This window comes from Phalacrocorax aristotelis, chromosome 1 (genome assembly GCF_949628215.1).
Source record: "Phalacrocorax aristotelis chromosome 1, bGulAri2.1, whole genome shotgun sequence".
NCBI classification, from domain to species: Eukaryota; Metazoa; Chordata; class Aves; order Suliformes; family Phalacrocoracidae; genus Phalacrocorax; species Phalacrocorax aristotelis.
Window position 1 is genome coordinate 976,787 of NC_134276.1, and position 27,596 is coordinate 1,004,382.

General features: G+C 62.1%; 3 protein-coding genes across 3 annotated transcripts; 1 reads left to right on the plus strand and 2 right to left on the minus strand.

Annotated features, from left to right (window-relative positions):
* The first annotated feature begins 3,715 nt into the window (after window positions 1-3,715).
* Window positions 3,716-6,000, plus strand: LOC142052038 (erythroblast NAD(P)(+)--arginine ADP-ribosyltransferase-like). Its single transcript, XM_075081884.1, has 3 exons — window positions 3,716-4,989; window positions 5,372-5,410; window positions 5,503-6,000. The coding sequence occupies exons 1-3, from the start codon at window positions 4,203-4,205 to the stop codon at window positions 5,592-5,594; spliced, it is 918 nt and encodes a 305-aa protein (XP_074937985.1). The 5' UTR covers window positions 3,716-4,202; the 3' UTR covers window positions 5,595-6,000.
* Window positions 6,001-6,645: 645 nt separating this feature from the next.
* Window positions 6,646-8,337, minus strand: IL18BP (interleukin 18 binding protein). The gene is made up of 5 exons (XM_075101744.1): window positions 8,268-8,337; window positions 7,909-7,977; window positions 7,654-7,719; window positions 7,251-7,380; window positions 6,646-7,102 (listed from the first exon to the last, which is right to left on the minus strand). Exons 1-5 carry the CDS (start codon window positions 8,287-8,289, stop codon window positions 6,916-6,918), a joined length of 474 nt encoding a protein of 157 aa, XP_074957845.1. The 5' UTR covers window positions 8,290-8,337; the 3' UTR covers window positions 6,646-6,915.
* Window positions 8,338-9,896: 1,559 nt separating this feature from the next.
* On the minus strand, window positions 9,897-27,329 carry RNF121 (ring finger protein 121). Its single transcript, XM_075102789.1, has 9 exons — window positions 27,222-27,329; window positions 21,223-21,260; window positions 20,036-20,177; window positions 18,895-19,049; window positions 18,290-18,397; window positions 17,361-17,481; window positions 13,727-13,860; window positions 11,898-11,999; window positions 9,897-11,391 (listed from the first exon to the last, which is right to left on the minus strand). The coding sequence occupies exons 1-9, from the start codon at window positions 27,276-27,278 to the stop codon at window positions 11,271-11,273; spliced, it is 978 nt and encodes a 325-aa protein (XP_074958890.1). The 5' UTR covers window positions 27,279-27,329; the 3' UTR covers window positions 9,897-11,270.
* Window positions 27,330-27,596: the final 267 nt, after the last annotated feature.

Sequence of the window (27,596 nt, forward strand, 5' to 3'; positions counted from 1 at the left end):
GTAATGGGGCTCGAAGTGGCGTCTCCACCAGGCCTTCAGGGAGCGCCAGAGCCGGGTACAGCCCTCCCGAAGGCACCGCGCTACCGGGCACAGCCGTGGGGAAGCTTGGCCGTGCGCCCTGCCTGTGGGCACCCATTGCCGCCAGGGACTGGGCTCCGCAGGGGGGCTCCTGTCCTGAGCAGTGGGGGTGCTCCTGTCCAGGCCTGTGGAGCTGCTCCTGCCTGGCCGCATGGAGCTGCTCCCCCTCCATTCCACTGGGCCCACTCTTTCTGGCTCCCTGTGGCTCCTTCTGCGCAGCCCCATGGAGCTTCTCCTTCCTGGCCCCGTGGAGCCGGCAACATGCAGCCCCTTGGGGCTACTCCTGTCCAGTTCCACCGTGCTCCTGCCCAGAGCCTTGGGGCTGTGTCTGCCCAGTGTCATGGAGCTGCTGCTCTTCACTTCTCCCGTGGTCCTGCTGCCCAGCCCCGTGGGGCTGCTCATGCCCGACTCTGTGGGGCTGCTCCTTTCCTGCTCCATAGAGTGGGTCCTTTTGAGTCCCGTGCAGATGCCACTGTCCATCTCCATGGAGCTGCTCCTCTTCACTTCTCCCGTGGTCCTGCTGCCCAGCCCCACACGGCTGCTCGTGCCTGACTCTGTGGGGCTGCTCCTTCCCAGCTCCATGGGGCTGCTCCTCTCGGCCTTGTCCGTGTCCCCATCCACAGCGTTGTTCGTGTCCGTGTCCACGTCCACCCCCGGCAGCTCCTCCCCAGCGCACTGGGGCCACGCTCTGGCCTCCAGAAGCCCCAGCTGGTCTTGCACCTCCATGCTGGCGTGGGGCTGGCAGGGCTCCCCGGGAGGGGTCCCACCGCAGGACCCCCTGCTGTCCTCCGCCATCCCTTGCCGCTGGGTCAGTACTTCCCGCAGCAGCTCACAGCGCTGCTCGGTCGCTGCCGTGGTGTCCCGGATGGCTCGGATGAGCTCCAGGACAAGCTCTTCACTGAGTGGGGCCGTGGCTGGGGGGCTGCTGGGGGGCGGCTCCACGTCACTCTGTGCCCTGTCCCCACTGTCCTTGGGAGCCTGCTCTTGCTCGGTCACCGCTGGCACCTCCACTGGAGGCTCCTGGCGAGGGGCTGGCCCCGGCTCCCTCACCGGCCCCTTGACAGCCTTCGGAGACCAGGGGAATCTTGAGCGGGTGGGCGCTGCCAGCTCCGCCATCGCACCGGGCCAGGGCTCCGGGAAGGAGTAGAGGGAGCCCATGGAAATGGAGCTGCCCCACGAGTGGGAGGCCAGGGAGCCCAGGGAGTCCATGGAGGCCAGCGGGGCACACGGGGACAGGCGCTCCCTGCTCCAGGCGTCCGCTCTCGCCCTGCAGAGGAGGAGAGGGAAGAGACCCTGCTGCAGCCCGGCCCCTCCCGCAGGACCCACGGGCATCACCCCCTCCTCGGCCGGCGAGCAGGGCTCCCCAGCACGGGCAGGGGCAGGGCATGGGGTGGGGGTGTGGGTCAGGGTCTGAGGGTCTCCCCCAGCACTCACCACATCTCTGGGGTCAATGTGGGATTCTCCACTCCGCCATGTTCCCAAGAAGCACCTGCCGAGGGAGGAGATGGAGTGAGTGGCCGGCAGTCCCCGGCACAGCCGCGGGTCAGGGCTGCCGTGGGGTGTCGGCCGTTTGCAGGGCGCTCGGTGCCGGGGCCGCTCACCGCTCTCTTCCTGCGGCTGGGCTCTTGCCGCGCTCCTCCGGCGCATCGAATTCTTCCAGGATCTCTGCAGGATACGCAGAAGCTGGGTGAGATGGGAGCAGCTCCCGGCCCCACGCTGCAGCCCCCCATGCCTCTCCGTGCCACATGAGGTCACAACAGGCCGCCCCACCCCACCCCACCCCACGGCACGGCACAGCGCAGCGGTCACCTACCCATTGCCGCTTGGCCCACAGCAATGCCGAGACCGTGCTGAGCTGCAGCACCAGCATCAGGATCGGGAGCAGCTCAGCCGGGATGGGGCCGTTGGAGCGCCCCATGGCACCGGCTCCGGTGCAGTCGTGACTCTGCGAGTCACCAGCACAAGCCTGCGATGCAGATCCCCAGTGACCTCCTGGGGCCCCAGGGACAGAACCCCAACACTGCCGGTGTGGCAGAGGCTGAGGCTGCAGTCTGCCGAGACGATGCCAGACTGCGGTGCCCACTGCCTGCTGCCTGCTCCGGCGGGGCCCCCTCCCCCCCCCCCTTTTATAGTCCGGCAGGTGGGCAGAGCCCCCTTTGTGACAGCGTGGGCAGGCAGAGACCCCTTTGTGACAGCATGGGCTGGCAGAGCATCATCTGCCACACCTGCTGCCCCCCGCACCCTTCCTCGGCTGGTGTGGGCAGATGCGAGGGGCTCAGGAGGGGCCGGGACGTCCCCCTGCAGATCAGGGGTGACAGCTGGTGGAAGCCCACACTCTGCAGGACGAGGGACCCTGGGGGGCCTTCCCGGGGGGGACAAGGAGGAAGAGGAGGAGGAGAAGGCCCGCCACCGCTGGCCCTCCAGCCAAGAGCAGCAGTGGCCAGAGCTTTGAAGTCGCAGAAGATCCCCTGGATGCTGAGCCCAGATGGTGCCCGAACCCGGCACGGGTCCCTCCCTGCTCGGCCCAGCCCCCGGCTGCGTGACCCCGGGCAGCAGCCCAGCCCCTGTCAGCCGCTCGACCCCGCCGCGGGATGGGGGCAGAATCGGGAGGGCAAATGCGAGGAATAAAGGAACCTCTTGGCTTGAGACAAAGAGAGTTTCATTAGTGATGGGAACTAAAGCACCAAAGCCCATGAGGAGCCCGAGTGGCCGGCGCCAGCAGCGGAGCCAGGCGATGCCCAGGCAGGGCCTGACCAACGGCTGCGTTGGAAAAGCCCCCCCATCTGAGCGGGCAGAGCGATGCCAGTTGGGCTGCAGCGTCCCCTGGGCCAGGCGCGGTCAGCTGTGCCCCCCATCCCTGGCCACGCCAGCCCACCTGAGGGGGCCCCGGGGGAGGCAGCAGGACCCCCCATGGAGGAGAACGTGGGGGTGTTGTGGCCGCTCCGTGGTTTATCTTCCACTTCCCCACTGCCCCAGGCTTCTCTGCTCCCTGCTGGGGCTTTGAGGGTCCACATCCCGTAGGATTTTGCTTGTTGCGGGGCTCCTTTGCAGCACGGGCTCCGATCTCCCCCAGACTTTGTTACCTCTGTCTCTCCCTGTGTCTTTAAGCACTGGGCAGGGACAGGTCGTCGGCCCAGAGCTGCTCCTGCCAGGGCGTGCAGGGACTGGGCTGTCCCCAGCCGTGCTACCTGCACCCTGCCCTGCCTCCTGCCTCTAACTCCCTCCAAAGCCTGGGGGCTGCAGGCAGGGGCTCACCCACCAGGGATGCCCCTGCCAGTGCCACCGATGCCTCCGTGTCACCTGTGCCACAACCTGCCCCGTCCTCAGGAGGGTGACGGGGGGTCAGTCATGCACCATGTCCTGGGTCAGCAGGGCAGGATCAGCATCTGCTCCTGCAGGATGAGACAGAGCCCTCGGCAGGATGGTGCCTGCACCCATGTTAAAGCAAAGGCAATTTATCTCTTGGGGGTTTCCAGACCGCTGCAAGGCTGGAGGGGGCAGTGACTGCTCTGGGCGCTCGGGAAAGGGGACAGTAAAAATAACCACGAGGAGAGAACTGGGGGCTGGATCTGTGCCCGAGCAATCCTGGCCAGGGCTGCTATAAAAAGAAAGAGCGAGTGGCCCCTTCTCGCTTCCCCAGCCGGTGGCAGGCGGGCCCTGAGGGTCTGGGTGCTGCAGGAGCGGGGAGCAGCACCTCGACCGCACACCCACCGCGGGGGGCGGGTAACGCTTCTCACTGGGACTCCTGGAGGGGTTTGCTCCAGTGGGTGACGCCGCAGACCTGCAGGCTGCCGGAACCGTGCTGCCAGGCTCCGGGGACGGACGCCTTTTGGCAGGGTTTAACGCAAGTAACGGGATCAGGGTCTCGGCCGTGCCGGGTTGGGGTCTCAGCTGGTGCTGGGACGTGTGCCAAGCGGGTGCCCCTGGCCGGGGAGGCAATTACTGAGTGCTTTCTCCCAGCCTGCCCTGCTTCTCTTGGCAGCCCCCTCCCAGCCCCTGCTGCCCTCCCTGAGCTGACCCTGCTCTTGCTCCCCCACTTCCCTGGCTACTTGCAGGGGAGCCAGCTGCTTCCCTGACCACGGCACCGCAGCACCCGGGGGCTCCCGTGGGCGGCTCTGGCCACCATGGAGCATCTGGCGCTGGGCTTGGTGCTGCTGGCCGGGACCCTGGCCATCAGTGGATCCCACCACCGGCGAGACCTCGACCCTGTCAAGGAGCTGGCGCTGGACATGGCTCCCACCTCCTTCGACGACCAGTACCGGGGCTGCAGCCGCATGATGGAGGAGGAGCTGGAGGAGCTCAACCGCACCGAGTTCGCCAACAACAGCGTCTATGCCAATGCTTGGACCCAGGCTGCTGCCGAATGGAGGAGCCGGCAGTACCGTGTCCCCCAGCCGCTGGTGCTGCGGCCAAAGCAGGCGGTCGCCCTCCTGGCGTACACCCAGCAGGGGCCCCTGCACCGGGCGTTCAACGCAGCCGTGCGTGAGGCTGGGCGCTCCCGCAGGGAATACCTCAGTGCCTTCGGCTTCAAGGTGCTGCATTTCCTCCTGAGCGAGGCCCTGCGTGTCCTGCGGGATGCCCGGCCCCGCCGATGCCACCACGTCTACCGAGGTGTCCAGGGAATCCGCTTCACTGCCCAGCGCCATCAGTCCATGCGCTTCGGCCACTTCACCTCCGCCTCCCTCCGGAACGAGAGCACACTCCCCTTTGGCCGGGACACCTTCTTCTCGGTTGAGACCTGCTACGGCGTCCCCATCAGGGACTTCTCCTTCTTCCCCGAGGAGGAGGAGGTCCTCATCCCACCCTTCGAGCGCTTCGAGGTCACCAATGTCACCCATGATGGGGACAGAGCCCTCATCCACCTCCGCTCCCAGGACGTGCTCAGCACCTACAACTGCGAGTTGGTGAAAGGTGGGGTCCCTGCGGGACGGTCCCTCCCCACTGGTGGGGTGCAGGGGCTGGGGCTGGGTGACCCCATCCCACCAGCTCTGCCGGGAAAGGGGGGTCTTGATCGCGGGGAGGGCAACGGGGGGAGCCTGCCTTTGGGCGTGCGTCCCTGGGGGTCTCTCAGCTGCTCTGCCCTGGGGTTTGCAATGGGGACCCTTGGCAGCATGGCACGGCGTGGCACAGCACGGCACGGCGTGGCACAGCACAGCACGGCATGGCATGGCGCAGCATGGCACGGCATGCTGCAGCACGGCATGGCATGGCATTGCATAGTTGGGTCGCAGCGAGGAGCTGCATGATGCAGAGCATGCAGCAGCCGTGCAAACAGAGTTGGTTTCTTTGGCAGAGAAGAAATGCAAGAGCCAGCCGTGTGTATTCAGCGCAGGTGAGCCAAGAGTCCCCGCTGCAGCTGGGGAGGGTGGCCCCCGGCCAGGCCCCCCTGAGCCCCCCGCTGTCTCTGACTCTCCCCCTCTCCAGCACCCCCAGGCTGGAGCATCCCTGGGGACCACCCACACCTCTGGGGGCTCCTCCTGGCAGCCACGGCCCTGGCGGCCGCCGGGGCCCCCTGAGCTGCGACGCCACTGCACGCCGGCAAGAAGGGGTCGGGAATGGGAGCCAGCAGCTTGATGGAGATGGCGGGATAGGACGGGGCAGCAGGAGGGGCTGGGGCCATGGGCACGGCCCCGCTGCAGGGCCCCGCGTGGCGGCCGCCTGTGCCCAGCTCGCCCTGCCACGGTGCCACCGGCCCCGGGCCGTGCCGGCAGCCCCGGGACACCAGTGGAGTCTGGATGAGCCGCAGCCGGGGCTTTTGGAGGCAGCTGAGCGTGGGGTATGCAGAGGCTGACCCAGGGACAGGGACAGTGCTGACAGGGACTGGGGGGACCTGCTTTTGGGGTGTCCCTGCCCAGCTAGCTGCTCCGCTGCTCTCCTTTTCCTGGCTCCCAGAGGAATAAACACCTGCTGTGTGACACTGGGATGTCTCTGGGGGTTTCCTGCGGCCCCCTGGGCTGGGAGCAGCTCGGGGATGCTGCAGCCAGGGCTCTTCTACAGCCCCTTCCACCCTCCCCATCTCTCCCACATTGGAGCATCTTGCAGAGCGATGCCCATGCCCCGGGTCCTGCTTGAGGGGTCCAGGGCGGGGTGTCTGCTCCCCTGCCAGTCCCATGTCTGCCTGCAGCCCAGGAGGGGTGGGGTTGCAGCACCCCCCAGCACCCGAAGGAGCAGGGAATGGGTGGAGCAGGGCCATGCCAGGACAAGACAGGTGTGGGGCTGCCCATGGAGCAGCATGTGGGGTGCAGCAGCTCTATGCCAGGGGATAGCCCCGACACCCCCCCCCAGGTGCAGAGGGTGACGCGATGGGACCAGCTTCCCTGGGGTCCCTGCACCCCAGGGATCCCTACCCTCCTCCTTGTCCTCCTCCGGGGCAGGGTGCCGCTGTAGGGCCAGGCATCCCCGGGGCAGGACCAGGGCTGGCTGTGGCTCTCCAGCCCCTCTCCAGGCAGGAAGGTGGTCAGGGATGGGTCCTGCCCTCCACGGGCACCTGGGCCACCACGTCCCACTCCCTCCTCACCCCTGTGCACCCATGGGTGGCCCCATCCCCAGGACACAGGTGACACAGGGCAGCCTTGATGTGTTTTAATAAATCCTGGGGTCCCACAGCCAGCTGTAGGCAGGTCCTGGGGCTGTCCTGGGCAGCGCTCCCGGCTCAGCAAGGGGCACCCAGAGCCTCATGCACAGCGGAGCCGGCAGATGTGGGGCCAGGGGAACCCCATGGCGGGGCACAGAGGCAGGCCTCCACGGAGGCATCACATCCCCACGCAGAGGTACGGGCCCATGGGAGTGGGGACCCGCACTGCGGGGCGTTCACCCGTCATGAGTTGCTCCCTGGTCTCAGCCCAGTCCCCCACTCTTCGCAGGGGCTGGGGCTGGTGCCGGCGGCAGCCACCGCACCTCCCTGGTGTCGACGCCGAGGGGGCTGAGCACCACGCAGGTGAAGTTGGTGTGCAGGTGCTGAGTGCCGAAGGAGCTGAAGTGCAGGTCACGGCGCAGAGCCACCCCCGAGCCATTCGCCTCCTCTCTGTGGAGCCAACAAGGACCTGTCAGCGCCTGTCCCTGGCTGCATGACACTCCCCCAGGCTGGGGGTCCTGGGGTCCCTGCCCCAGCCAGGGCTGCCCCTCCCTGCCAGCCCTGCTGAGCCCTGGGACCCCCAGCCCCCAGTACTCACAGCACTGTCCCCTCGTGCACAGCCCCCTCCGGGTGCAGCTTCTCCACGAAGGAGCCGTTCCCCAGCCAGTAGAGCAGCGTGAACTCGGGGAGGCTGCTCACTGCCTCGCATGAGATCGTCACGCTTTCACCTGGAGCCAGAGGGGACGTGGGGGTCAGAGGGGCTGCGAGGATCCCCGGTGCCCCCCGGGGCCAGGTTGCCCCTGCCCACAGGCACAGCCTCCACCCCCAACCTCAAATGGGAGTGACCCCCCACCTCACCAGCACCCAAAAGTCTCAGCTGCAGGTGGAGGATACACCCCGCCTGCCTGCCAGGGCTGATGCAGGAGCCTGCCCCGGCTGGGGGTCTCACTGCAGCCCCACAATCCCCAGGCCACCCCGCAATGGCCCCAGGGATCACTCACCCACGCGAGGGGGCTCTGACGGCATCTGCAGGACAGTGATGCTGGGGGGCTGCAGGGCCATGGCATCTGGGGGAGCAGAGTGGGGTGAGGCAGGGGGATGAGAGCTGCCCCCAAGACCCCACGTCTCTGGGGTGGGTGCAGGGTGCCGCAGAGGGGGTACAGCTCCTCCCCAGGCCCCTGCACAGGCCTCCTGGGGGGCACAGAGCCACGAGTTGGCCTCGGTCTCCCCCGACCCCGCCAGCAGCCCCCACTTACCCGTGCCGTGGGAGACCACAGCCCAGCAGAGCAGGGGTAGGAAGAGCTGGGCAGGAGGTCTTGGGGTCCCTGCAGACAGAGATGGGGCTCAGCGCTGGTCATGCCGGGATGCTCCCCCTGAAACCGGATCAGCTTCCCCCCCCCAGCATCCCCCTCCCCAGCATCCCCCAAACCTAGGACTGTCCCCCCCAGCATCCCTGGAGCTCGTCATGGTCCCCCCCAGCATCCCCTGAGCCCCAGAACGGCTCCCCCGTCCGGCCCCCCGCCAAGCCGTCGGGCAGTTGCCCCCTCCGGAGCCCCCCAAGTCCCGGCGGGTGTCCCCGTCCCCCCGCCCCCGCCCCGGGGAGCTCCGGCCGTACCGGCGGGGCGCAGCGCAGCCATGGTGCGGTGGTGCTCGGGGCGGCGGCGGTTTTATGGGGCGGCCCGAGGGGGCGGCCCGAGGGGGCGGCGGGTGCGCCGTGACTCACCGGGAGCCGCCCTCCGTCCCGGCCCCGGCCCCGGCGGCGGGGGAGCGACCGCCGCCGCACCGGGACCCGCACCGGCCCCTACGTGGCTCTGGGCCCCACGTCCGCCCCCGCCGTGTCCCCGGGCGTGCCCAGTGTCCCCCTGTGCCCCGGTACAGCACCCCATGTCCCCCTGAGCCCCCCAGCCCCATGCTACATCCCATGTGCTCCCGGGACCCCCGGGCTGCACCCCACGTCGCTCTGCACCCCACGTCCCTCTGGCCTTTGCCCCAAGTGCCCCTGTGCCGTCACCCCCCTGTGCCCCTCACCCCCCTGTGTCCCTCGCCCCCCCATGCCCTTTGTCCCCATGTCCCCATGTCCCTCATCTCTCTCCACGCTTCATGACCAGCCTTGCTGCACCCAGTGTCCCCCCCGCACCCCACAGGTGAGCAGCCGTGGGCACCCCTGGGAGATGGGAGCAGTGGGGGGCTGAGCCAGTGGGTGTCACAGGGTCCAGTGATGGTCCCCGGGGGCTGGTGGCAGCACTGGGGAGCCGGAGGGGTGGGGATTTGGGGCCAGTGTGGGGGGAGCCAGGGGCTGGGCAGAGCTGTGCAGGGGGAGAGGGAGGTGGGTGAAGTCCCCACGGGGACTGAGCACCCACACTGGGTGGGGGAGCCCTGGGTGCTCAGGGGTGGCCTGAGCTTAGCACCTGCCCCTAGCTCCAGGGGGTAAAGAGGAGAAACCCCCAGGGACCCACCCAGGGCTTCACTCTGACACTCAATGGCAGGGGTGGCAGGGGTGGCCGGGGTGGCCCAGTGAGACCCCAGGGCCAGGACCCAACCCCTCTCCCCCTTCCCGTGGCAGAGCCCCCCTGGAGCCAGCTCACGGCAGCAGGGGCCCAGCAGGAGAGCAGCAGACACAAGGGTTTCGGTAAGCCACCGGGATCAGGGCTGCAAAGCCGGGGGAAGCCCCCGGGGCCTCCTCCTCCATCCCTGGCGCGGCCGCGGCCCGGAGCCAGCGCGGGCACAGCCACGGGGCAGGAGCAGCCCTCAGGCCCTGCGGTGCGGGCACAGGACCAACACACCACACGGAAAAAAGCCCCTAAAACTCCAGTGAGTTTTCCGGCAGTTGTTGATGGTTCCCAGAAGGTCAGGACCACGGCTGGGAGAGGCATTATTTTGGGGACCTCTCCAAGCACAACACGGCCCCTTCCTCCCACCAGGCTAAGGATGGTGGCTGCATCCTCCCCGCAGCACCCACGAGCACCGAGAGCCGGGGCTGCGACAGCGCTGGCCCAGGGGTCCCGTGGCCAGCGAGGGGCCAGAGGTGGCTACTGCAGCGGGGACGGCTCAGCACCCTCCGCTCCCCCACCATCCCCATGAAAGCTTGACCCACATGAGCTCAGGGTACCATGAGGCAAAACATGCAGGCAGGGGGTGCAGCGAGGGTGCATCGTCCCCAGCCCCACGGGGGATCCATCCCCCATGGAGGGGGAGCACAAAGGCGGGACACGGAAGACGATCAAGAAAAACCCTGGGCCATATCTCCGTTTCCAGGATTCTATTTCTGTGTTTGGCACAACATTGTGACGTGGTTTCACCCGAAAGAAAACCAAAAGGACTCAGCGAGGCACGAGGCCGGGTCTCCCCCGCCGGGTGACGCAGCCCATGCTGCACCTGCAGCCGAGCCGCCGCGGCCACTTCCCGAATCCCCTGCACGAAGCAGCGCAGCCCCACGCGCCACAAATGGGGTGACAGAGCCTCGCGTCCCCTCACTGCATCCTCCTGCCAGACCCCGCCACCCTCAGCGGACACGCTGGAGCTCCCCCCGGCTCCCTGCCACCCCCAAAAGGCCCCGGCCAGCCCCGGGGTTGGGGACCTTCCCCCTGCACGCTGCTGTCACGGGCTGTCACCCACCCGCTGCCAATGAATGAGCTCAAAATGTCCCTTGCGCAAGAGGAACGGAGGCACAGCTCCACGCACCGGCACGGCGAGGCGGAGCGGAGCGATGCCGGAGCAGGGAAACACCGGCACCAGCCCAGCCCTTCGCTCCATCCCTGCTACTCCAGTGCCAAAACCAGCAATGCCCAGTGAGGCGTCCCCCCAGCCCCGGGCAGCGACAACCCGCTCTGGGGCTGCTCTCCACGTACCGTCACCATCACAGAAACGGGTGCAGGGAGCTGGCGCGGCCCCGCTGCGTGCCCTGGCTGGCCCCCAAGCCACAGCAGCCGGGCAATGCTGCCGGGGAGGAACGTAGAAAAGAGGGGAGCGTACAAAAGGGTTCCCCGAGGCAGGGCGCAGGCAGAGCCCACCGTCACAGCGCAGGAGAGCGGCTCGGTTCCTCCCCGCACGCCCACAGCCCCGGGATGGGGACCTGGCAGCCCAGAGTCCAACCCGCAGCGCTCAGTGCCGGGGCGGCTGAGCGCCCCTCCGTCCCCCCTTCCAGGGCTCCAGCCCCACGCAGCCGAGGGGCCCAAACCTGACCCTGCTTCCCCGTGTCCCTTCCTCGCTGCCAGCAGGGCTGCTGCGGGGAGCCGGCAAAGCCTCGGCCCTCTCCGTCGCCTCCCCCAGCAGAGCGGCAGGAGAGGGAGATGGAGAACGGCCCTCCCAAAGCCAAAAGCTTGGTGTGAAGGGCCAGGGAGGGGCTGGGGGAGGGAAACGGGACAAGCGTCTCTTCATCTGCAATAGAAAGTTTTAAATACGCTCGTTAAAATAACCGCTTTTAAAAAAAAGACTCCCCCAGCCCTAGCGGGGTGGGGGGACCCCAGGGCAGAGTCCTCCCTCGGCCCCCTGACGCCGTCCTCGGGGGCGACCGAGGTCCTGAGAGGTGACGGAGAAAAGCCGGCGTCCCCAGCCGGCCGCTGTCCCCTGCCCTGGGCACGCATCCTCTCATGGCTGCACGGCTCCCCAGCGCCTGCCCTTACTCCAGCCCCAGGATGTAGTTGATGCCCTGGACCAGTCCGATGATCACCGGCTGCCAGGCCACCAGGTAGCGCAGCCAGTCCAGCAGCTGCCCGTACATGACGTGAGGCCTCTCCCAGCTGGGTGGGAAGGAGTTAAAGAGCCACGGGGAGAGGGGCGAGAGGAGCGCAGCCCACCCAGGAGACCCCCAAAGCTGCCACCCCGCAGGGGCTGGGGGGACAGAGCCCCAACATGGGCCTCAGGCCAAGCTCACCTGGGCTGCGCCTCAACAGGGAGGGTCCAGGGTGCAGCCAGGGGGGACCCAGCTTCACCACCTCCTCCTCCCGTGGGACGGACACGCCCAGCCACCGAGCTGGGGCACCCACAGAGAGCAAACCCAGCACCTGGGGGTTCAGCACCCAGGTACCCTGACGTTCCCATCGCTCCCTACCAGGCGACATGCCCGGCTCAGGGGTGGGTTTTGCAGGGTCTCCGCCACCGCTGCGGGCTGGCAGGGACCTGCCCGGGGCACCAGGCAAGCCCAAATGAGCAGCCAGCAGCTCCCAGGCACGGCGCCGAAGCCCTCCTGTGCTCTACCCACTCCTCCCCTTCGCGAGGCACTGGGTCCCATGAGGAGAAAGGATACGGGTTACTGAACATCCTCTTGAGATCCACCTTCTCTTTGCAGTATGGACACGTCTGCTTCTTCCCGACGATGCACCAGCCACGGATGCAGAACTCATGAAACCTGGGGAGCAGCACGTTAAGGGGAACTGCCTCGGGCTGGAGCGGGGACACACACACACACAACCAAGCGTAGAGGAAACCATCATGGTTAAGAAAGTCATCGCCACGGCACGGCATGGGGGGGACAGGAAACATCCACACTGTGCAAGGACGGCTGCGTTGCACAACCGTGGTCCTTTCCTAGAAGGTGCAGCACCTTCCAGGGACAGAGGAAGGGGCTCCCAGGATGGCGGGAGGCATCACATGGGCTACGACCAACGCGCCGGGCACTGATGAAACACAAACCCTTCACGGATGCCGCCAGCGCACGCGTAGCCCGGCACACGCTGACACCAGAGCCAGGCTACACTGATGTCGGCGTGCAGGGAAGCTCCTTGATATGAGGGTGAGAGCCAGAGGACTGGCAGGGATGTGTCTGGCTGAAAAACACTGGCAGTTTGAGCACTGGGAAGGTTTGTACAGCCCAGGAGAGCTCTGCAAACTTGCCTGCGTGCATTACACAAGGCTCCCACACAGGCTTCAACAACAGCTTTAAGGAATTTCTCCCCAGGGCCCGACTTCCAGGTGCCAGCTATGCTGCGTCACGGCAGACGGGTCATGAGGATTTGCCCAACCCAAGCACAGCCCAAAGGCACACGGAAAGATGAGGTGGCCACAGCCGGGGCCCCACGGCGTAGCCCTGGGGTGAGGCGAGGCCGCTCGCCATGACGTGGGACCCTGCCACGCATGAGGGTGTCACTGAGCAAACAAACTCCCCCAAGTAATGCCTCTGCTGCTCAAACCAAGGGTTAATGCCGGAGGGCAGCAGCGGGAGCCGCTCTCTCCTTGGCCCTGGAGCGTGCAGGCGCTGATCCAGGCTGCCAGAAGCACTGACTCCTCCGACAAACCCCCACCCGGAGCTGCCGCAGGGTGGGCGACACACAGCCCCGGGCCCCGCGCAGGGTCGGTTGCTGGGGCCAGGCCAGCGTAAACCCCACCAGCCAGTTTATAGAGCATAAATTTAGGCAATGAGTTTTGCTGGCGTGACCTTTGCTCAGGCCCAGTTTGGAAACCCCCTTGCAGCCAGTAATGCAGGCGGTGCCAGAGGACATCCCATCTCCACTGCTGAGTCACTGCCAGAAAAACCCCTGCTCCATCCCCTGCTGGGGCTGAGCCACGACCAGGACTTCCAGTTTCCAAACCGACTGCGTATCAATCAGCTGACGGGGAGAGCTGAGCAATTCCAGGGCACCAGAAACCTCGTGCGCAGCCAGAGGCGCTTTGGGGAAGGAGGAAGCAGCCAGGCTGCGGCTGGAGCCAACCGACCACACTGGACCAGGGGGGCTGGAGGTGCCCCCCTACCTCACACCGCCGGAGCTGACACAGCAGCAAGCACCGGGCAGAAAGGTGCCAGCAGATTTGGCAAAAGCAGGTGGAAAGTGAGGTGCAGCTCCACGGCAGCCCCAGAGGAGCAGGCAGAGCTGGGGAGGGGAAGGAAGAGCAAACAACCACTTGTAACGCACACGGAGGCAAGGAAGTGATTTCAGGAACACGCAGGACTCTCTTTCGATGACAAGTCAGCTGTGACACAGGCAAGGATCATGTGCAAAATCAGCAGAATGGCCCCAAGTCCCAGGACAGGCATTTCTTCACCCCAGGTGGGGGAAGCCCCGGGGCAGGAGCTCAGCACCACCAGCCCCGGCAGGGAGCTGGCGAGGCGAGGGGCTGGCCTCCGGAGGAGAAGGATACACGTGGTTGCAGGAGAGGCGGTAGGTGTTCTCGATGATCCCCTCCTCGTTGACGTCCACGAAGATCTGCTGGCCACAGACGGCGCAGACGCTGTCAGAGAGGTGCTTGGTGGGCATCCCCGAGGCGCTGTAGAACTGAGCGAGGGCAGAGCAGAGGGAGAGCGGTGACAGCGGGAGGGCACACGTCCCACGCCCGCGTCGGGGCGGCTAAGCTTTAAGGAGGGCTGGGGTCAGCGCCCGAGGAGTCCAGCCTCGGCCTTTTGGGCTTAAAAACCTTATTACAGGTCCAGCTGCGGGAAACAACTACAACAGGACAGGGAGGTGCTCAGTGACGCAGTGGCCCACCGCACCCCAGACCCTCTGCCATCCCCGTGTGCCTCCTCCCCATGCCGGGGACCACCCCGCTTCGCTCCCCGATGGCTGGCTGAGCTGTCGGCCGCTGGCCGGGGCCGGTGCACCCATGCCTGGCAGCAAGGGCAGAGGCTGCAGGTGAGAGCGGGACAAGCTGGAGGTCGCAGCTTTGACCCAAGATGACAACCTTGGGCTGGCAGTCGAATACTGCCCGAGCCAGCAAATACAACCCAAGCCTCCAGCCCCGCACATCCCTGAAGCTCGGCCGGTGGAGGAGCGAGCACAGAGCAGCCATCCCCCGCCATTTACCAAGCCTGTCGGCTCAGCACCGGCCTGACGCGGCACGCAGGAGGGTGCGGGCACGCAGCGGGGTCTCCCCGCACGCAGCTCTGGTCCCACATGCTCCAGGGACAGCCACAAGCCCCGGGTCACGCGTGCCGTGTCCCGGCTCCCAGGGACAGGCTGGGAGAAGTAGAAGCGTAGAATATCTCACATTGGAACGGACCCATCAGGATCATTGAGTCCAACTCCAGGCTCCTCACAGGACTGCCTAACACTAAATCATATGACTAAAAGCATCATCCAGGTGCTCCTTGAACTCTAAGAGGCTTGGTGCTGTGACCACTGCCCCAGGAGCCCATCCCAGGGACTGGCCACCCTCTCAGTGAGGGACCTTTCCCTAGAGTCCAGCCTGAACTCCCCCTGACACAGCTTCATCCCATTTCCTCACGTCCTATCGCTGGTCACCAGAGAGAGGAGATCAGCACCTCCCTGTCCGCTACACCCCCTGAGCAAGGTGTAGACTGCGATGGGGGCACCCCTCAGCCTGCTCTTCCCCAGGCTGAACAAGCCAAGTGACCTCAGCACCCGTCAGTCTCACCCTCGAGATCCTTCACCATCTCAGTCACCCTCCTCCGGGCACACTCTCGTGGTTTGATGCCTGCCTTGTACTGAGGCACCTCAAACTGCACCCAGGACTCGAGGTGGGGCCGCAGCAGGGCAGTGCAGAGTGGGACCATCGCCTCCCTTGACCAGCTCACTGCACTCCATGCGTCCCAGGACACCGGCAGCCCTTTGGGCTGCCAGGGCATGCTGCTGGCTCCTCTTCAACTTGCCATCAACCCAGACCCCCAGATCTGCAGCTGATGTTGAGAACTGGCTCAGCAACAGAGCTCAGAGGGTCGTGATCAGTGGGGCAGAGCCTGGCTGGAGGCCTGTCACTGGTGGTGTTCCCCAGGGGTCTGTGCTGGGTCCAGGCCTGGTCAACACATTCATCAGTGACCTGGATGATGGGACAGAGCGTAACCTCAGCAAGTTCGCTGATGACACCAAGCTGGGAGGAGCGGCTGATGCACCCGAAGGCTGTGCTGGCATCCAGCGAGTCCTGGCCAGGCTGGAGAGCTGGGCCCAGGGGAACCTCGGGGAATTCAGCAAGAGCCAGCGCAGGGTCCTGCCCCTGGGGGGGAACAACCCCCCGCACCAGCACAGGCTGGGGGTGACCTGCTGGAGAGCGGCTCTGCTGAGAGGCCCTGGGGGTGCTGGGGGGCAGCGAGGTGACCCTGAGCCAGCACCGGGCCCTTGGGGCCAAGGGGGCCAGCGGTGTCCTGGGGTGCATGGAAAGGCGTGTGGCCAGCAGGGCGAGGGAGGTTCTCCTCCCCCTCTGCTCTGCCCCAGTGAGGCCACACCTGCAGGGCTGCGGCCAGTTCTGGGCCCCCCAGTTCAAGAAGGGCAGGGAACTGCTGGAGCAAGGCCAGCGCAGAGCTGCCAAGGGGATCAGGGGCTGGAGCATCTCCCTTGGGAGGAAAGGCTGAGAGACCTGGGCTTGTTCAGCCTGGAGAAGAGAAGGCTGAGGGGGGTCTCATCAATGTTTATCAATATCTGACGGGCGGGTGTCAGGAGGATGGGGCCGGGCTCTTTTCAGTGGTGCCCAACGCCAGGCCAAGGGGCCACGGGCACAAGCTGGAACACGGGAAGTTCCACCTGAACATGAGGACAAACCCTTCCCTGTGCGGGTGCCAGAGCAGGGGCACAGGCTGCCCAGGGAGGCTGTGGGGTCCCTTCCCTGGAGACATTCACCCCCCGCCTGGACGCGGCCCTGTGCCCCTGCTCTGGGTGTGCCTGCTCCAGCACGGGGTGGGACGGGATGAGCTCCAGAGGGCCCTTCCAACCCCTGCCAGCCTGGGATTCTGTGATCTGTTTCCGTGGGGCTGCTCCCCAGCCTCTTGCCCCCTCCGTTTGTATGTATAACCAGGATTACCATGTCCCAGGTGGAGAATCCAGCACTTGCTCTTGTTAAATTTCATACAGCTGGTGATTACCTCTCTAAGCTTATCCAGATCTCACTGTAAGGCCTCTCTACCCTTGAGGGAGTCCACAACTCCTCCTAGTTTAGTATCACTAGCAAAACACGTCTCAGGCAGAGCGCCAGCATGGCTTCCCTCCGAGCATCTGATGGAGCCCTCAGGCTGCAGTGCCAGCTGGTGGCAGCATCCTCCCAGCAGCCCTGCAGCCAGGCTGGACCCCAGGGGAGCGCCTGGGCTGCTGCAGGCCTGTCCTGGTGCCCACTGCCTGCCCTGGGGGAGCCCCGAGCTCTGCCAACGTGTCCCAGTACAAGTGGGAGGCGGCCAGTGAGGGGCTGGGGCTCCCCAGTCCTGCCAGGCAGCACCTCCAAGGGGCAGCAGCAGCAAGCTCAGAGAGGAAACACAAAATCCAAGACCCTAAAGAGCTGCTGCAAAGAAGCAACATGACCTACTCCACTGGTGTCCTAGGTCACTTATTTTTTGGTGGAGTGGGGTTTTTTGGTACTAGCTGAGTGGGCTACAGATTTTAGGCTTGCAGGCACGCAGGAACGTGCCCTCCATCCCCAGGGATGTCAGGAGGCAACGAATCCACAGCACGGACCCAGAAACAGGAGCACTCTTTGGCACTGGAGATTTTAAAGGTCCAGGTAGAGAAATAATTTGTCAGGAGTCTAGAGCAGCTGGACAGGTCCTTCCACTCCTCATTTCTGGTGCTTCTGGGGGCAAGGGAACACCTGCAGATGCTTTGCTCTTACGGAAGGATCTCAGATCAACTGTAGTTAGGTCAGAAACCTCCCAGCCCAGGCACCACGGAGGTGGGCACAGCGAGGAAGGCGGCAGCCTCAGGGAGCCCTTCCCCAAGGGGGGAGTTTGATGCACTTTCCCGTTTTGGGGAGGCAAAAGCTGCTGCTGCGACTGATGCATTTCAGGCCCCCCCTAACAGGGCAGGACTCTCGCCTGGGGGACGGCACAGCGTTAACTCACCCCGATCGTCGAGGCCATGTAATCCGCACACATCTCAGCAAAGTCCCGCTCCAGCACCCCGTAGTAAAGACCATAGAAGAGGAGGGAGATCCCAAAGTCCATCGCATCTTCTGGTTTAATTCTACAACAGAAGAGCCCAAATGACATGAAGAGCTTTTTTGGGGGAGGGGCTGCAGGGGCACAAAGCCAGCGTGCTGGCACAGCCCGTGGCACTAACTCTGTCGCCAGAGCGGCCCACCATGGCAGCGGACGCACATCACTGGGAAGCATCACCCACGGAGGTCTTCGGGGTGCCTGCCCAGCACAACCCCAGCCCCCGCTTTGGGGAAGCTTCACCTCAGTTGTCAACAAGCAGCATGTGAAGGGAGGTGTGGGTGTAACACCCTGGCTTTCTAACACCCACTGCCCATCGCCCTCACCAGCCTCTGGAAGGAGCAACTGCAGCGATCTCCAACTATCTCATGCATCAGATCAGCTCCCAGTAAGCCTCCAGTTAACCCTGTCACATCTCTGCAGGCAGTAGCCAGGTCTCCTCATATTCCAGAGGAGGAATCAACCTCTCCGAACAGGAAGATGGCTGGGGCTAGGGTCCTCCGCCACCACCCCTGGGCTGGCTGCTTGTTGCAGGTACCTCTTTATCAGGGTAGCAAAGGAAATCCCGCTGCTGCCCCCAGGCTGGAGAGGCGCAGAGCTGGAGGACCTGCCGACACGACGGAGCTGGAAGCAGGGCTCTCCAGCGACCCTGACCAGTTCAGGTACCAGCACCTCTCCCGCCACCCTCCCAGCAGGGAGAGGACACCCCAAGAGTCACTTTGGCCCCGTGAATCAGACTGCTAAGAGAACACCTTTTCCAGAGTCATAGCCAATGCCTTATTCCCCGCGGTGTGTTACATCCCCCGCCCCAGGAGAGGGACCAGAGATTCACTCACCTGAATAATAAGTTAAGACCAAAAAGCGTGAACATCACAGCCATGTACCCTACGATTCCAGTGGCATAGCTGATCTTGTATATTAGTAAAAACCATTTATAAACCAGCCTGTAAAGAATTAAAACAAGAATTTAACTATTTCATTTTTCCTGAATGAAACCGCACTGAGCGCCTGAAGAGTTTTACTCTTTAAACCTGGATGGTGCTGTTTGCAGACGCTTCGCCTATCCATTTAGGCAAGAGAGCTCTAAATTTCTAATTCAAGCTACAGATTCACCACAGCCAGGGCAGCTCAGTCTAAATTTCTGAACTAGAAACCCTGGGATCTCCAGTGGCCGTAAACAAGGGTGCTTCATGCCGGGAAAGCCCTTGGTGAGGCCCCAGCCCACGCGGTATCTGCCTCTCCACCACCCACTCGGGTGCCACACGCGTCAGGCTGGCTGCCGGCAGCCAGTTACTGCTTCACAGCGGCCGAGGCGGGCAGCGATTGCACACCCCCGGGGTGCAAAATTTAAGACAATGACTTGTGGCATTGAAACTGGAAAGAGCTTCTCGCAGTGGTTACCCCAGGGCTGAGGAGTTCTCTCAGGAACACATGTACTAACCTGGGCGTTGTCTGTACCAGAGGTTTTCGAGTCGCCCTGAAGGTGACAAAAGCTGTGACTGCTGAGAAGAGCACCCAGATTACCAGGAACCGCCACCAGTACAGCTTGATTGTGAAATACAGAGGCACTACCCACATCTGGAAGAGGGTCACCATCTGGCAAAACAGAGGAAAGGCATTTTGAGCTGGTTCTCTGCTCATCAGACATGTAACACACCCTGCCAGTCCTGGCAGCCGTTCTCCTGCCTGCATCAAAGGGCCCTGAACAGCACCAGGGTACTTGGGAGGTTTGGTCTGTGGAGGTTTGGTCAGGAGGTTTGGTCTGTGGCACCCAGAGAACAGGCTCAGAGCCTCACTGAGGGAGTCAGAGGCAGCAGCCAGGCCTCCTTTAGTAGAAGAGGACTGGAGCTGGAGGAAAAGAGAGGAAACCTTGCCAGAGGATGGTAGAGGAGATGATCCACCTAACTAGTTGTTGTAAGGCGGCTCTATAAACCTCTGCCTTGCCAGGGTCTTGAACGCTGCAACCACAGGTGCCTCGGACAAGTATTAAACAAGGAGACAGGCACAGCAGGAGGTTTCAGACTTGCCCATTCCCAAAGGGGATCTACAGCCTGAGCTCGTGTGGTGCTGCCAGAGGGCACAGGCAAACAGATTCGGTTTAAAGGTTACAGAGAATTACGGGTATTGCCTGGAAACATTAATTACGATAAGGAAGTCAGAGTGAGGTCATCTTAGGTAAAACAGCAGTCCCTGACAAGCCGGGGGAGCCGCAAGAGGCAGCACTGCTGCAGGAACTGTCAAACCCAGGGTCCCAGCAGCAACAAGCTCCCATCGCTGCTGAGGAAGCACCCAGAAAACGCAGCTTCCCTTTGTTTCACCCTAAGGACAATACTTGAGGGACGACAGCCCATCACCTGGTGTCAAAGCACTACGTAAAACTGAGTTATTGGCTTCACTTATAACAGAAACTTATTGCCTCCAGGCGCGTCCATCCTCATCCCTAGCTAGAATCCTCATACACCATTGGGAAGACAAGGGTATCTCAACACCAGCCAAGAGGAGAAAAACACGAACATACTCATCAGCTAAAGGACAGCATCGCTCAGCCTCGGAGACAAAACGCGTGCGCGGGAGACACTTACATTGTAGGAGCGAGGGTGCCTCTGTTTCCACTGAACCAGCAGGAGCTGTGCCACCACCAGCGTGGCGATAAGGATGAGGACCATTTCAGCATGCATGGCCTCGTGACCGCGGTGCTTGGCGTGCATCCGTGCATGCTCCACCCTGCAACAAGAGGGAAAAGGCGGCTGAAGAGCACGCGGGCACAGACCGCACGCTAACAGCACGGTGGGGCTGCCAGACACCTCGGCGCTGGGGAAGCCAGGAAGAGCAGACTGAGACACCACGAAGGAGTGCCGAGGAGACGCGTGCTGTCTGGCAATCAGAGGCGAACGGACAAAAGGCTTCTCTCAGATAGCTCGTTTTGAAACAGTGAAAGCCCAGATTGCCATCCAGCCCATCCTGGTGCGAACGCAGCAGAGATAACGCGTCCCGACGTACCTGAACTAACGAACGCGGGGCCCACGTTTCACGTAACGCACCCGGCAGCTCACCGGTGCCACAGCATCACCTGCGCAGCTGTCTGACACCACGAGCGTGCGCTAACTCTCACTACCAAACCCTCAGCCCAGTTTCAGACGCACCGGGACCATTCTCCCTCTCGCCCAGCATGGGAAAGGCTGGATGGGCTGGTGGGAGTCCACGATGTGCAGCCGGCTGAACCCCCAGACCCCAGCAAATCATCCCCTCTGCCCTGGGCCACCCCATTTGCATCCTGGAACAAGTGATTTCCAGGCTGATGCTCTGCAGACACCTGGGGTTTCTTCACAGCTTGTGCTGTCTGAGCAAAAAAGAAGGCAGAATTAAGACCTGTAACACCCCTACACCTTGGTCTTAAGCTGACAAGACAGTTCAAGTTAGGGGGAGAAAAAAAAAGTCCAAACCCAACAAATATGCCAAAGTCTATGACCTTAAGCTGTCCTTTGTAAATTAATACTGGGAGAAGACCAGCCTTACCTTGCTTTCCAACAAGCATCTCAAATTGGTTTGGCTAAGGAAAAAGAGGAATAACTAGCAGGCAGTTTAAAAGAAAACCATTAGTGTTGCCTTTCAGGAGAGTTCACACTGCCTCCTAACAAATAATGCTGCGCAGGGAAGGCTGACCCTGTCCCTTCCCGCTGCGAACACGGGCTGGGCTGCTGGTAGCTCCGGTCGGGAGCAGGAGCTCACTCAAGCTGTAGCATCGTTTCACCTCACAACACAGACTCACCTCCATCTCTCCTCTGGGGACAAGTGCGAAAGATCGACCTGGAGAAAGAAAAAGAAACAAAACCACCAAAGAAATCAGCCGCTGAAGTCTGGGAGCAGCAGTACCAGCCTTGAACGGATAAGTTATTTACTTCATCCCCCCCAAACAGCATGGATGCTGGGTTCTGCCCCACACGAGCGAGGCCGTGCTGTGTCTATGCTGCCTGTTCGCTACAAGTGACACTGACACAGCATCCGGCTCCTGCATCTCCCGGTGAGACCCCACCAGTGCCAGCAGCAGTGCCGGAGTCAGCTGCAAAGCCACCCCGCGAGACCCCTGGGGTTGCTCTTTGAGAACCTGAAGAAGGAAAACCCTGGATTCAGAAGCTTTAAACACCAAACCCTCGACGTGCCCATGGTGACACCACAGCCCAGGCCGTCCTTCGACCCTCCGGGGGAGGGCTGCAGAGTCCTGGAGCGATCCCAGCACATGCCAGTAACAGGAGGGAGACGCAAGCCCAAAACCCCACCAGTCTGCAGGACACAGGGTGGCGCCTGCACACCAGCACCAAACTGTCGCCAGAAGAAAATCTCAGAAAGAATTGAGGAAAAAGAATTTAGGACTTGCTTTGCTGACGTGTCTGGAAGTTCTTCCCAAGCGTTACAGGCAGCAAAGTTTTTGCCCGACTGGAGCGACTGAGAGCAACGGGAGTTGCTGTTATTAGTGACGAAAGCAATCCGTGCTTATCGCCAGATGAAACTGCCAGGCTGGACGCAGGGTGTTAAGGACACGCTCCATGTGACAGGTTTAGGGGACAGAAGGAACTGGATTTAAGTGATTTAAAAGCTTCCCCTCATCCCGCAGAACCACGACTCTGCGCTAACCTTCTCAGCTTGCAAGCGAGCAGCACCCAAACCTCACCCAGAGGCCGAGTCTCACAGAATCCCTGAGTTTCCCCAGTGAGATTTGGTGTGAAAGCTCTCACCACAAGGCATTTGGACTGAGGAGGGGTGGGGGGGACCTTCGACATTGCATTTTGGCTTTCTCTTGGAGCTTTATATCTTCACATGAGAGGCCTCCAGCACCACCCATGTCCCTGCAGGGCCTCGCTGGCCAGGCAGCGCTCGTCCCCGTGCCAGCCCAAACCCTGACACACAGCACTGAGGATGCAGCAAACGAAATCCCGCATCTCCGGCTTCATGTCACCTTTCCTTGGTACGACACACAACCCCTTCCGGCCGCCCTGAATGACCCGCGCCCGATGTTTACCAGCACACAGGCCTGGGGCCATAAGAAGAGAGGTCAAAAACAAGTCAGAGCAAGGACTTTGTTATCGCGCTTTCCTGCACGCACTGGAGACGTGTACACGGGAACGTGCTCCACCTCGCCCTGGATTCTGATCACCAGGTACGGAACCTCCGGCTTCAACCTTTACCCCTGTGACGCATGGCAGATCCCTCAGGGCCTTTCCCCAAAGAGGTGTCTTGGAGCCAGCACCTCCAATTGCACCCAGGCTCGGCCGAGGACATGTGTGGATGCATCGCTTCCTCTGCGGAGCTTAATTATACCCCGGGGTGAGGAGGCAGGGAGACGCCCGCCTGGCAGCAATCCGTCTGCACGCCATCACATGTCTGCTGCGCTTCGCCCTAGAGCAACACCTGTGAGAGATTCGGTCCCCGGGGCCCTCGAGAAGCGCTTCGGTACTTAGAGAGATGCAAAAAATAGATATATGAAAATCCCTGTTCGAGCTCGCTGGCTTGCGTAGGAAACCGCGTGTAGGTGGTGACAATCTGATGCTGGCTCCGAGAAGTGCGCTCATATCGCCCAAATCCCCCGAGCTCTTCTGTTCCTCGAGCATCCACATCCAGATTAATTGGTTCGGTCACTGCTTTCCCTTCAAAAAGTCAGCTACACAAGTCGTAGTCGGAAGAGCGGCTCAAATAAGCAGTAAAAAAATAGTAGTTTTAAAAATATCCTCAGGTCACTGCAAGCGGGAGAAGCTGAGAAACCCCACGTGCCTGTTGGCCCAGCTCTGGCGCAGGTCTATCCCCCGGCGAGCTTGTGTGTCCTTCTCAGCCCCAATCCCTGAGGGAATCCCACCGGCATTTCACAGAGGAGAATGAAAATGGAGAAAAATGCCATTTTTTCCTCCAAAGCCAACAGCAACCGCCATCTGATCTGTCCTCGCAGGCGCAGGAACTGCAGCGTTGGACACAATCTTCCCCCAATTACAGGGACTGAGCGTCACCAGATCCCCCAGAGCTTAAAGCTCCAGGATTAACTTTATTAAGGGAGGGCCGGGACGTGGCAGACGGGAGGTTCAGGCAGAGCAGGAGTGATCTGGTGACTGTCAGACAAGACTTGGCAGAGCAGCCGCCCCACACTGGACTTTCCGCTTAACCCCTTCTTGATCTGCATGCTCTCTTAGCAAAGGGATCTAGTTCTGGTTCTAAAAACCAAACAGCAATGGTGAATCCAAGCGTGAGGGATGACACCAGGAAGCACCTGCTCTCACCGTTAAGCGTTCACTCTGTTTCTAGTTTGGGTTTGACTCACTTCAACACCCAGTTTTTGGGTCCTTTTCTATCCCCATCAGCCAGGCTGAAGAGCCTCTGCTCTTAAATATCCCTTTACCAGCCTAGAGAGGAGAGGGGTTAGATGAGAACCACGAGGACGACTGACTATCTGAAGATATGCTCTACTGAGCCTCAAGCACCAACCCGTTCCTGCAGCAGCCTCCTCTGACACCAGCGCAGGACACGCTGCATGCGACCAGCCACAGCTCTTAGGACAACATTTATTTAAAAAAATAAGGAATTAAGAAGGATATCTTCTGCCCTCTGTCTCCTCCACAACTCACGAACCTCTCAAAAACCCCAACCCCATCTGGGTGATGAGAAATTGGCTATCTAGGACTAAAGTCTAACTCTCTCCGCGGACACAGCATCGTGGCCTTTGGAAGAAGCTCGTGCCACTCCCCAGTTTCCAGCAGGGGCTAAGACCCCAAAGCCACCACAAACCTGCGATTCCCATCACTGGGACAGCCAAAGGAATTACCTCCCTCCAGGAAAACACAAAGGCTGCGGTCACCTGCAATACAAAACCCATAACCACCTGTTTCTCACCATCCCGAAGCAGGGAGGCAGGAGGATCTCCAGTCACACGACCCAACCGCCCTGCTGCGAGCCGGCTGTCATCTCCTCACCCTCTAAATCTGGGAGGAAGGTAGGGAGAATGTCTTGAGGATGTAGAATAAGCAGCTGCTAGTTTCTGTTCCACCCACAGCTCATGTTGGGCAGCTCTGCGGTATTTTGTCCACCAAAACTAACAGCATCCAGCATCTGCTATGCACAGCACCGGGCAGAGACACAGGAGCTGAGGATCCAGGACACCCGGGACCTGATCTCACCTTTCCCACAGCCCCAGACTCAGGACTTGTTTCACATCACCCATGAGGAACCACCTGAAATAATTGAAGATATATCTCAAGAGCACCAAGAGTCCGGCTGTTCACCCGAGGCAGATGTTGAAGAGGCAGGCTCTTTAGTGAGAGTCCAGGGGAATTTTGGAATCTCAATGCCTCACTTCCTCTGCTCATAAAACAGCGCAGTAACAACCGGTGGGGAGGAGAAAGGCCCCAGCTGGTCAAACGCCTTGATAATGAAACGAAACTTTTGAGGGCAGCCTGAGTTACAATCAGGCAGAGCCAAAGCCACATGATGCTCAGTGTTCACCCCACACGCATGGCTGCACCAAGCGAAATGTTAAACCACTTCCAGACCTCCACTGTGCCAGCCCCACCGTTAACCCAAAGAGCTGCCAAGATCTCAGGACAGTGCCTAGGATGGACATGGATTTTGTGGAATCATGACATGGGGGTAAGCATGGCCCTGCATGCGCCTTCTTATGAGCTGCCTCCTCGTGACACCCCCTCTGCCCCTCTCAGCCAGACCCAAAAGCTGTTTCCTGACACACTAAAAACCAGAAATTTCACTTTTGAGGGTCAAAGACTTCAGGTCTCTCATGTTTTTACAGGGAAGAGGTTTCCCATCTGCTGCTGACGCTGAACTAAGGTGCTCAGGAGTGCAACAGTTTACTGTTTGCTTAACTAGCTTGCTTTAAGTCTCACTTATCAGGGCAGAGGAGGTTTGCAGGAAGATGCCAGGCTTGTTTGTTCAGAGAGGGGCTAGGTCACCTCGGTCCCAGCATGCACACGTACACCTTGGGCTTCTTCAAACCTGCCTGGAAGAACACCTCTCTTGTATAGAAAGCCATCAGCGAGTATCTTAAAATATAACATGCAGCAATGCCGCCCCACCATACCCTCTCTTCAGCAGCAACACCCAGTGCGGGGACGATGCACAAGCTCTCACCGTGCTTCAGGCAGAGGGTCTTGCCTCGCTCGCACAGCTCAGCCGTACACAAGGGAAGCTCCGTGCTTGACCCTGCCAGTAAACTTCCCAAAACCAACCTTCAGCACCTGAGAAGTTTTAAGCCAAACTAACAGTTCTTGAGGAAAAGCACTGAAAGTCCCCTGACTGCACCAGATGACCATCTTGTGTGCATCCCCATGCCACTGCTCCCCTTCGGGAAGCTCCTGATTCCAGCTTTCCGAGCAGATTTTTAAAATTTTTTCTTCAGCTTTGTAATTTTTCATCTCCAGGAACGCTTGAACACCCACGTGGGAACAGTGGGAGCTTTGATTAAAGCCCTCTACCTCACACGGCTTCAATTCCCCAAGAGCAACGAGGGCTACTAATTATCTCAGCGTGGACGTTCGCACAGCGCGGCAAGGTGACAGGCAGGAGTCGCTGCCAGGAGGGAACATCACCCGTGCCGCCGGCACCCAAGGGCACCCCGAGCAGCCCCACATGTTCCCGTGTTCCCCAAAATGCAAACTCCCCCCAGTCCCGCACAGCTTTTCCAGCAGTGAGTTTTACAGTTGGGGAATGAATTAACAGCAGAAAAGCTTTGCAGGTGCCAAACGGTGTTTGCAGGGCCCCTCTTCAGCTTTGGGGACCCCATCTGGAAATGGGCACTTTAGCCATTTCAGGGGTGTAGAGTCCTTCGGCAGAGCTTGTCCCCCGGCACCTCAGTGTGCAAATACCCCCGTGCCCAAACCACCACAGAGCCTAAGGGCTGTTCCACCGCTGCCCTCCTCCCCTGTGCTCCCCGCAGCCCCAACAGCCGCCTCCAGGCAATGCCCCCATCCACACCCAGCCCCTCACCCCCAGGGGCCACCCACCCCAGTGGCCCCTTCTCACCCCCTACCCAGGGCCTCCGAGAGCCACAGACACCCCATATCCCCCCACGGCCCCTTCTCCCACGGCCCTGCAGACCCACTGCACGTCACCAGCAAGAACCCAAAGGCCCCCTAGGCCAGGGATCCTGTGTTCCCCTGTCCTCGAGACCCTCAATATCTCCCTGCCCCTCGGAACCCCAACCTCCCCCTAAACCGAGGGACGCTCAGAAGCTCCCAGCACCCTCCTCCCACCCCAAGAACACCCAACGTCCTCCTGCCCCCCCAGGACCCCTAATGTCCCCCAGACTCAGGGACACTCAGAAGCTCCCAGCACCCCCCTGCCCGCGGGACAACCCATGTTCCTCTAAATCCAGGGGCCCGCAATGTCCCCCTATATCCAGGGTCCCCCAGCAACCTCCTGCCCCAGGGACCCCCCACATCCCCCTGCCCCACCCCAGGGACCCTCAGAAGCTCCCAGCACCCCCTTGCCCTCCCGGGACCCCCAATGTCCCCCTAGACCCGAGGACCCTCAGAAGCGCGCAGCACCCTCACTCCCCGGGACCCCAAAATGTCCCCCTGCTTCCCCAGGAAACCCCCAGTGTCGCCCTGTCACCAGGAACCCCAATGTTCCCCTGGCCCCGGGACCCCCCATGTCCCCCCACCCCCCCAGCCCTAAACCCGCCCCTCACAACCACTTACCCCGACGCCCTACAGGCTCCCAGCGTCCCCGACGCCCCCCCGCCCCCACTCGGCGCAGGCTCCCGCCCGCCCCCGGTACCTCCTCCACATCGCGCTCGGCGGGGCCGCCAACCTCCACCTCCAGCACCGCCGCCATCTTGCGTCCCCCCCGGCCCCGGCGGCCAGCTCCTTCCGCCGCCGCCCGCCAATCACGGGCCGCACCACTGCACCTCCGGCCAATCGCTGGGGGGCAACGCTGCCCCAGTGACCAGTCAGAACAGAGTAGGGGTGGGACAGCTGTCAGAGGTCCCACTGCAGGCAGGAGGAAGAGGCCAGCTGTCACGGCCAGGGATCATCAGCCGTTTTCAATTCCGGAGCGGGACGCACAGTCCCCGCCGGCGGGAACGGTTACACTGGCCTCTTCAACGCCCCGAGGCCACCGTTTCAACTCCCCGAGGCCTCCGCCTCATCGGCC